The 10,322-nt window shown below is 41.3% G+C and overlaps 1 protein-coding gene across 1 annotated transcript; it reads right to left on the bottom strand.

The window, feature by feature from the left end:
• Positions 1-591: 591 nt before the first annotated feature.
• On the bottom strand, positions 592-9,301 carry LOC119728923 (growth/differentiation factor 8-like). The gene is made up of 2 exons (XM_038201367.1): positions 7,274-9,301; positions 592-3,574 (listed from the first exon to the last, which is right to left on the bottom strand). Exons 1-2 carry the CDS (start codon positions 8,193-8,195, stop codon positions 2,865-2,867), a joined length of 1,632 nt encoding a protein of 543 aa, XP_038057295.1. The 5' UTR covers positions 8,196-9,301; the 3' UTR covers positions 592-2,864.
• Between the last annotated feature and the right edge of the window lie 1,021 nt (positions 9,302-10,322).

The raw sequence follows: 10,322 nt of genomic DNA, 5'->3' as shown, positions 1-10,322 counted from the left end.
ACATTACAACAGACTGAAGAGCTCATTTTAATATTTGTATATCACGTGACTAATGACTAATTATGAAGAGATAAGTGTGAGGATGCGTCCATTGAGGAATGTACATCCATCCCGAAATGCATTGTCTTGAACAAATGGAAAAGAATTTCCAGGAAGGGATATATCAGTAAATGATGAAGGAAACTGAGTTATGTGCTGCAGATGTAGATCTGTGGCCACAGAACACAACCTGAACCAACCAACGTATTCTATCCGAACATCTGGAACAGAGCGCATCTGGAAATTGATGGCGTAGGCCCTCTCCAAAAAGAATTATTTCTGAAATAGAAGATTGAATGGGACTCGTCGCAGGCCGAGCCCACCGACGTGCTTCCTCCTCTGGGATTTGTACACAAATCCGAGCATGCCATCACTGTCAATCCACGGAGGCCCCCATGAATGGTGTAAGCATTGTGCTAGCTATTGTACAAAGTAAATGCCCATAAACGGAGTGTCTGAACAAAAGCTGACACAATACTTTCACCACTGAAGGGCGCTCCATGAATGTCGGCGATAGCGTCATCAGATCGGTCTACAGAGCAAGGCATTGTCTTCATTGACTCCAATAATGTACGTCAAAATATAGATTTAATATAATTCCATATTAAACAACTCAATAATATATACGGTTTAGAAAATATGCCGTACGGTGTTAACATAACTTTTTTTGCATAGTGCATCAAAAAGATTATATATTGTAATATCTGGGCATGTTCAAGATAACAGTAACTTTTGTATTGTTCTCTTAGTGATACTTATTTTATAAGGCACAACATACAACATACGGGGAGGGCTCTTGTGGGAGACAAAGAACCCAGCTTGTACGTGTACAACAGAACTAGAGGGATGAGCCTATAAATCAAAAAGATGTCTTTATTAGTTTGTAAACGATTCGGCTTTAAAATTAAAACTTTAATATGAAATGAATAATTGTATAGTATTAACAATTTACAAATGCTTGCATAGATGCGCATTAAAATTAAAATTTATCTTACACTGACATTGTTGTTCTTAAGCAAAACAAAAAGTGTTCATGTGCATTCATTTTTTAACCGTCCCCCAAAAGAATTGCCTCTTATCAAAACTCCTTTGTGCATATATCAAAACTCCTCAATGCATACAATTTGCGTTGTTACTTAATTGTTAGCGACTTTTTTTTTAGAAAATCATGTTTTCTTTAATATTTTAGCGATTGACGCAAGTTGTAACATTTTACACGTCTAAAATACATTGAAAGGAAGGAAAAGCATTAAAGGTGTAACACAAAAGCTGCCGGTCTCAGATATGGCGTTGCATAATCGTTCATTAATCAAGCACAAGTTCTTAACTTTGGATACTAATGAATGCAATCCCACCAATGTACACTACAACAATGCAAATTGTTTCATCGAAACAGCCAGGGTTTTTTTTTTTTTTTTTAAACCAAAAAAAAAAACCCAGGACCTTTACAAGGGGCCTTATGCTTATTGTCACTGAACACTGAAGCGAACCTTAAACACTGAAGCGAACCTTACAAAAGATAATGTTAATGTTATCATACGCACATCGTGCACATTCAAATAATATACCGCAAAAAGGATATCACTTACAAATTAAATTATCTTCAATATTCCGCAAATTACGTCAATATCTTTTAAAGAAATTGCACTATTTTTCCCCAAAAAAATGTAATAGAAATTTAAATAAGTAATAAAGTCATAACAATAAAGTGGATGAAAAAACTGGAGATAGAGCCCATCTGCAATATAACATCGCCAAAAGTATTGTAAACAAAGCGCAGCCCTTCCAAATTCACTTTGGGTGTCAAACACGATTCTGACTTTTGTTGAGGCACATTCCATGGTAATGAGCAAGCTGGTATAACACTCTCCTCATTTCTTGACGAATGCATCGCACAATCGCAAGTTATAAACTGGCCTCTTCACCAGAAGTCTAATGCATTTATTACAATTATATTTCCAAGAAATAAACTTGTCGCACAAGCAGGCTTTAATTTAAATAAAGTCGATAATTTTATCACACAAACAAACAAAAACGTCTCCCATATTAGGAGATAATTTTGCAGAAATAGTTATTTACAATATGTACTTTATATATTGGAAAGTCAAGGTAAAAATGTACACAACCTTCTTGTTTTTTTGGTTCCTAAAGCGTCTTCCAACAATAGAGAGCAAAACAAGTTCTCCATTTTCGAAACTTTTGATTAGAGATTCTCGACAAGCTCTTGAAAGCTTGTTATTATCCCCTTTACTTTCCACCGAGAGGGACTACGAACTTTCTCTGACTACCCAAGACTTATAAAGCTACTCTTGGGTTTTCCCTTTCAGTCTTTGACCGAAGCAACGCCAATGTTATACCTATACATTATAGTGGTCGAAGACATAGGCTACATTGGAGAACTCGAATACGGTCATGCGCAGAGAGAACTAGATACCACGTGATTGGTGTCTGAATACGCTGCACGAACTGGCATTTCCAAATATTTAATTCGGTTTTTAAAGCTGCAGGCCACGTGAAAAGGCCGCAAAGTGGATTTATAAAATGTGATGCTTGTATTAACATACAGTGTCCAGTCAGTAAGCTCTAACCATCTTCATGATCCCACAAGTTGACACGTGAGACTTGAATAAATAAATTTCTGTTACTCATTTTACATGATTCATTTCAAACCAAGAGTCCAGAACCAGTGGTGTTAAATCAACCTTCACTCAAGCTGTACACTTGACCGACTTTCCTGGCGTGGCATTATTCGGTTTTACCTCTAAACTCACGACGATGTATGACACAACGTCTTCAATAAATAACGGAAGCTCATCAAGTCTTCTTTACATACAAGCACAGCTATCTGTGATCATGTTTTGTAGCTGTTTCTTATAGATGAATCCTTCATTATCGTAATAAAGAAGAACAAGGGGCTTGGTCTTGAGCGGGGCACAGCAAGGGATTATAGACAACCCTCTGTCCACATTCATGTTCTTCACTGTAGTCATGATATAAGTGTGGCCGTATCCCTGTGCTACGTTGTCTTCGCATGATCCCCTGCAGTAGTTGGCAGAATAACCCTTTGGTTCAATGATCCAGTCCCATTTGAGTTCTGCAAACGAGACATAGAATATTTCCTTGCAGCATGTCGTGTGGTTTGGTGGGCAGATGATGGACCGAGGCATGCGAGGGCGCTGTTCACCTTTCCCCAGGACAAGGAAGGGTCGCCGCCCTGGTTTCATGTTGGTGGGGTTTCCAGGGTTACGACATGTTATGCATCTGACTTCGAACATGTATGTTCTCTTGGCGTGTACCACCATGTGACGTATAGCGCGCGTGACGTCTATTGTCACCCAGTCGGCCCGATACACCACAGTTGTAGTGTGGAGCACTGATCGGCGAGCGTGGCGACCGGTGCCGATGTGGGACACCACCAACGTCCGGTTTTGGTCAACTTCCTCAGCACTGTCTTTAAGGAGGAACCACATCTTGGCTGACATGATGTTCTCCTCAACGCTGGCGGTAATTTCGAAGGTGAAACAACCATTAAGCCCTAAGGGTGGATGAGGTGTGAAGCGAAATGATGGAATAAAGGAGAAAAGGGGAAAATCGGGTCAGATTAGAGAATAAAATTCAGGAAAACTGAAACATTTGAAAATTAGATCAACATCAACAATCAATGGTTTACTAAATGTGGCAGCAAATAATGAAATTATCCATCTAAGATTCCGCAAAGGAACCAAAAAGTGACAAAGAAATCTTTGAATGAATCTCACTTTTTGTTAGTCTTATGCGGGCATCTCATTCGTTAAAGTTGTTCTTTCTTGGAAACGATAATATTTATCGAATATTACACAACGTAATTTTACTGCACACATCCATAAACTAATTAGACTTGCCGAGCTTTTTTTGGAGGTCACAGAATTCACTCTTTCTGTAAATTCTGTTCGCAAATAAAATTGACCCATTAAATTAGCCGAGGCAACTACGTTACATTTAACAGAAAGTCTGAACAAGAAGCTGGATGCCCCGAGTAGGCGGCGCATGCTTCGAGGTACCGGCACGCGATGACTAGTCAACGCGCAAGGCATGGACGTTAAAACCTTAATAACAGCATCAAGTTGAACTTGAACGTTTCTTAGCCCATTAAACTCAGCACATATCAACGCATGATATGCGTTGGACGGTAGGGACGGTAGTAACTTATAATGACATTGGTTTTCAAGGCAAGAGTTAGTTTCAGTTTCAAGGGGAACTCTACAATGAAGACGTTAAAACAATATTACAATCTAAGAGCTTAGTACTAAGAAGCGGTTATGGGAATTTGTTCATAGTTTTTGATAGTTAAATGAAAATCAAATGGTTTTTTTTCGCGATATACGTAGTGTATTCCCTTGAGGCAATTTTTAACTTCATAGGTAGTCTTGGTTCCAAGACGTCCTTAGCGGTGCGATGCTTCAGCGCTCAGGGTGCACACATGTAAATAGGCCTAAACCCATCCGCTGAGCTCATGAATTAAAAGTTTATATTATATCAAAATATTATATATCAGGGAGTTCTGCAAGCCGTAAAATTGGGGAATTAAAGAGACATGGCAATGAACCTTCCAATTCTGAGCATTGTGGATGCAATTGGGCTCGAAAGTGGCGCTATTTTGCCATATTGTGGAGGGATCGTTTTTCAAGATGGCTACTTTTCCGCTTTGGGAAAAAAAGGGGTTGTCTTCTTTGAGTGAGAATTTCTCGAAACGTCAATGGTCAACCCATCACCAAAAAATGAAAAGACAATAAAAGATGACATGTTGATCATCATCTTTCTGTGCAGCTTAAATACCTGTGAGAGTTCTGAGTATTTTTAAAAGAAATTTGAAGTATGGGCATTTAGCACTGGTGTCTGTAGGCATTTTAATACAGGGGTGATGCCTCACGGGTTATTGGACTGTGTTCACTGGTACCCACCGCTCTGCAAACACGGCGCTGATATACGCTGATGAGCCTGGCTTCACAGAATCTTGTGAAGGAAGTGGCCTATGACCTATATATAAAGCATCTGGCTGCAGCTGTTAGACCGCAGTTAGCCAATGCGCATGAATGCTATCTGAAAACTTTCCCATAGAAATGTGCACATTCCATACCGGATGTGATTTCTGTTTCATTGCGCGCCATGTGGATAACATTTTGAGCGTCGCATAATGCAATCCGACCGTTCGTGATTCGAAACGGAGCCTGAGCAAGTGACGGGAATTGTAAATTTACACATATAAGTTTATTTTCTACACTATACCAGCGAAAAAAACATCTATAAACTGGAATAAAAGAGTAATGAATCAGTCTTAACGGCCGTTTCAAACCTTGCAGAGTCATGACCGTGATGACGCGCAGGTCACAGGTTACGCAAAAACCAACCAATCAGAGCGTGAATTCATCAGCGTATCACAGCGTCCTGTTTGCTAGGGGGCGGGGGCACTGATCTCTATATAAAGACAGAGATCAGTGGCGGGTACAAGCGAATGTACAAGCGAATTGAATTTTAAGCGTTCTTGCATGATTTTTCTTTATTTTGGAGTACTTTTAGCAGTTCTTGCATTATAAACGTAACTGTTAACCCTGTCACTTATTTGCATTTGAGTTGGTGATTTAGGTTGTAAAGTTTTCGGCCAAATCACTATAATTATGATTTTTACCCCAAAATGGATGTACAATCCCCCTAGCGTTGACCTTGCGTGCCCATTTTGGCGACTTAACTCAAAAGGTGACATCGTGACATTCCGTGACCCCGTAGCTGGTCTTGAGAAAACCCCAAACCAGTAACCCCAAACCCCAACCCTAACCCTAACCCTAACCCGGGGAGGAACACAATCGTATGTAGCCTACGCGTTGTCTGAACATAAGGGTATCGGAACATAGAGCAGTCACATCTAAGTCAATAAATAATTTTGAACAATCTATATTGAGGCAGCCATGTTTCATTTGGAAAGGTATTGAGTTCTGTTTAATTTTGAGATTAATTGGTCGCAGAAATAGTTGTTTCAACGGCGACTTTATTTCACCATTTTATTCAGGGAGGGCGGGTGCGCCACAATTTCGTTAACGCATTTGCATGGTCTCTTCAGCATACCATAATTGTTTTGGGCCAATCCTGAACGTTCTCAGTCCCAATGATGGACCGGTCGACGGTCCTTTCGCATCGAAACGCGCTCACTGTGTGGAACGTTTGTTCAAGGGTGAATTCATGGAGGCGGTTGGGATGCCTATCCACCATCCCCATCCCCTATCCCGAATGACCAATGTGGGGGAAATCCCGCACAATAAGCTCCCTGAATAACGTCATCCCTCAATATTTCAAATATCTGATTAATCACTTCACGTCTTTATGCGTTGACTGCAACGCATCATCAAGCACCTACCTGAAAATATTAGAATTCATCATACCATCCCCTTTGGAAAATGTCTGATCCGCCAACTTAAGTTAGTTGTAAAACATTAATTAGGCGTCATTCACGCGGACCAAAACATTCTTCGTGATTTTAAAGTATGCACACCTTTTCAAATATTTACAGTTTCGATCCCCAACAACGACTACAACATGTGCAACATTCGGGCAAATGGTACTATAAAATAATGTTCCAATTCAATCTACCATTCCAACGTGTCTAGAGTGAAGATTGTCACCACTATGGCACGTGTCCGAGGGTCCAACATTCACCTGGAACAATGTCGGAATACCCCACCAGTAATCCATTGTCCTGCACACTCGGATGGTCTTTGCTCCCTTAGATTAAATAAAACCGTAGCCTACTGGTAACGATTACGAGAGTTTTTTTTTTTTTTTTTAATAATTGATAGGAGCCCAACCGCACAAATAAAAAGTGTGTTCAGACAACAATAGTGTCTGATATTCAGACGGCGAGTTCAAAGGTTACAGGTAGCTATGTTCACAGTGTATTTTTTTATGTGGGCACGTTTGTTTGTCAAAACATTTCATGAAAGACGTTCGAGAATGGAAGCGTGCGTGGGAGACACGTTTGTGATGACTAATTAAATTTCATTGAGCCGGAGTGCCATAAGGTCATGTTCAACTATGAAAGGTTCTCTGAAGTAGATTATACAAACTTATAAACCTATACTTATACGATGATAATCTTGGTTGGATTAACGTCTCACTGAGTGTTCTAGAAATCAATACTATGCATGCACTGAATACATGTATTAGCAATGAGCTGCAAAAGAAATCCCTGATACATTAGTATTACCTTCATGGGCTGTGACGATAACTTGACTTGTGTCTTGATAATTCTCCTCAATGTCATTGAGTTCTTCCTCCTCCCACCTGTCATCTTCCAAATAGGATTCTTCTTGGTCATGTTGGTCGGTCGTCCATGAGACATCGTTTTGGTTCCCTACCATCCGTCCCCGAGCAAGGGGCTCTGGTATGTCCACACTACTTGCACTGACATTTGGGGCTTGCTCCATTTTGAGTTTGCTCAAAATCCTCATCTTAATCTGCTCAAGACGCATCTGACGCAGCTTCTCCGGGGGAAGATTCTCCATCTCCTGTTTCCTGCGCAGACACTCGGGACAATCACCGCTGTCCACCCCTGGCCGTGTCTCTGATAGAGTTTCGTCCATGAAACCCTTTTGGACGTTCATATCTTGGGCTGGCAGGTCAGAGCCGGATCCCTCTACATTGTTGAAACTGGCTACAGTTTTCTCAAGGAATTTCGACCCGGCGATTGGGAGTCCAGCATCCGCAGCTCGCTCAACCCTTGACCGGCTTTGCTGCTCCTCCTCCCCTGGTATCATCAGCGAGTCATCTAAGAGAACATGATGCTCTCTCGGACTTGGTCCGTCCATGTGTATTCTTTGGTAGTTATCACTCATTTCTTCATCTTTGGTTTTTGTGAAATGTTGCGTACGATGAAAGTTATTTTCTATTGCCATTTGTGACAACGAAGACCCCTTTGTGTGATGGAAGACTTCACGATGGGATCTATGACTATCTGCACTGGTGTGCGGTGAAGGGTCACCGGCCCTCCCTTGCTGTCCCACCGATGTCGCTGCATTTGATGGAACGGTGGCGCCGCTCACCAAACTGTTATAGCAACAGGCTAAGCATGCCACCGAAGCAGCGACCAAAAGCCTGGAATAAAGACTGGTCGTTAACGAACCAGCCATGATATTCACCTTACCTGACTCACTCGGTGGACTCAGTGTGTTTAGGGGCGAGTAGCTGGCCTGGGCCAGGGCAATCAGGCAAGGTTTGCGGTCGGTGGTCCAGCTGGTGTGAGGGCTTGCCACAGCGCTCTGTTCACCCGGCACACTTACACACCAGCATTTATGACAAATCGTCTGGTTCCCTTCTGCGTGTATATCGATAACTATTTATTTGATATGTGTAGTGATTGTCAAGCACCGACCAATCACAGGGACCCCTATGAGCGGGTATCGAGTAACCAAGTTTGACAGCTCAGTTTACCCGATTGTACATATCTTCATTGGCTTATCGTATCATGGAACTAGGAACACATTTACACCTCAATACCAAGTAGTATAGTTCGTCATTCAGTATGAAAAGGTATATAGAATTGATCACGTCTTTATTCTAAAGGGCCTCTCACACAATTTGTTTTCGGATGCCGTCAGTGATTTCTATTTTTATACAGTTCGTGACTGAAATCAACACAGAGAACATTGTACCCTTAGTATTTGCTTACGTTCGCCCACGAGTTGCCCCTGAAGTTTGTTTGTGTTTGATTATGTCTAGTCGAAATTTTGGGGCAGTACGTCAGGTTGCGAAGTCGATATTTCTCTTCCATTATTTCTCTGAAAGGGTGTGCGTGCTGGCCCCGTTTTCTCCTTTACTTTTTTCCTTTAATTCGAACCAATATTTGTATTATTTGTGACCCAACCTTTATACGAAAGTCACCGGAAACTGTTCGAGTTACCCGGCCCTTAAAGAAACCGTGGATAGTGGGATCCGATCACTTTGTAAGATTTTACCAGACATAATACAATAGGGTGATAATTGACTTAGTCCTGAGTTACCTCTCTCCATGTTTGCAATAACAGACGTGCATATTTCCAAGTTCAAAGCCATTTCCTTCATGTTCAGAATATGACCAGCCAATTCCATTCACGGAAGTAGATAATTTGTTAGTGTTGCAGTGCGTACATCCGTAGTACATGTATAGCCATAGAGCAAGGAAACAGAGCCAACATCCGTCAGAGCTCCGTACAAATATTGAAATAGGATGTGGTCTCTGTTATAATTTCACTCCTAATGATCTCTTTTTAAAAAGGCCTTTATTTTCAAAACATTATTTATCACCATTTTACAGAAGACGGATAGTGCCACTCAATGAGTGTGAATATATTTGTTTGGTGCGTGTGAAAATATTGTTTTGTACAGCGGCCGCCACTTATTATGTGGCGGCCGCCACATAAAAAGTGGCGGCCGCCACATAAAAAAGTGTGAATATATATTTTTTTGTATACGTGTGAAAATATTTTTTTGTACAGCGGCCGCCACTTATTATGACGACTTATGTGGCGGTCGCCACTTATTATCTGGCGGCCTCCACATAATAAGTGGCGGCCGCTGTACAAAAAAATATTTTCACACGCACCAAAAAATATATTCACACTCATTGAGTGGCACTATCCGTCTTCCGTACCATTTCAATTTATTGGGGATTAATATCAATGAATCTTTGTGTAAGATCAAGTCAGGGTCTCAGGGAGAATGCATGGTGAACTTCCTGACCGTCCTGCAAACATATAGTGGCTCGTTTTTTTGCCCTTCCAAAGTGAAGACAATACCCACAGGCTGATCATAAAGATTACGAGCTGTTGTGGAAAGTGGCGGAATTGGGGTTCGCTCGTATCCTCCCCCCCCCCCGCCCCCGCCCTGCAAACAGGGCGCTGGGACACGCTGGTGAGCTTTACGAAATCTTGTGAAGGAAGTGGGGATGGCATTCTGGGTAATTTATCATGACCTATGCATAAAGCATCTAGCTGCAGCTGTTTAAAACCGCAGTTAGCCAATGCGCGCAAATGCTATCCGAAAACTTTCTCATCAAATCACCGTACATAGTCCATATACTGGATGTGATTTCTTTTTCATTGCGGACCATGTGTGGACACATTTTGAGCGTCGCATATAATATGCAATTTGACCCGGGTTTGTGAATTCGAAACGGAGCCTGAGCAAGTGATGGGAATTGAAAATTAGTACAAAACATATAAGTTTTACAGATTTTACTACATTGTTACGCTTTTCAAAAAAAAAAATTTATGAATGCA

Source organism: Patiria miniata, unplaced genomic scaffold (assembly GCF_015706575.1).
Source record: "Patiria miniata isolate m_02_andy unplaced genomic scaffold, ASM1570657v1 HiC_scaffold_20, whole genome shotgun sequence".
Classification (NCBI taxonomy): domain Eukaryota; kingdom Metazoa; phylum Echinodermata; class Asteroidea; order Valvatida; family Asterinidae; genus Patiria; species Patiria miniata.
Note: the sequence above shows the minus strand (reverse complement) of the source record. Positions and strands in the feature narration are given on the sequence as shown.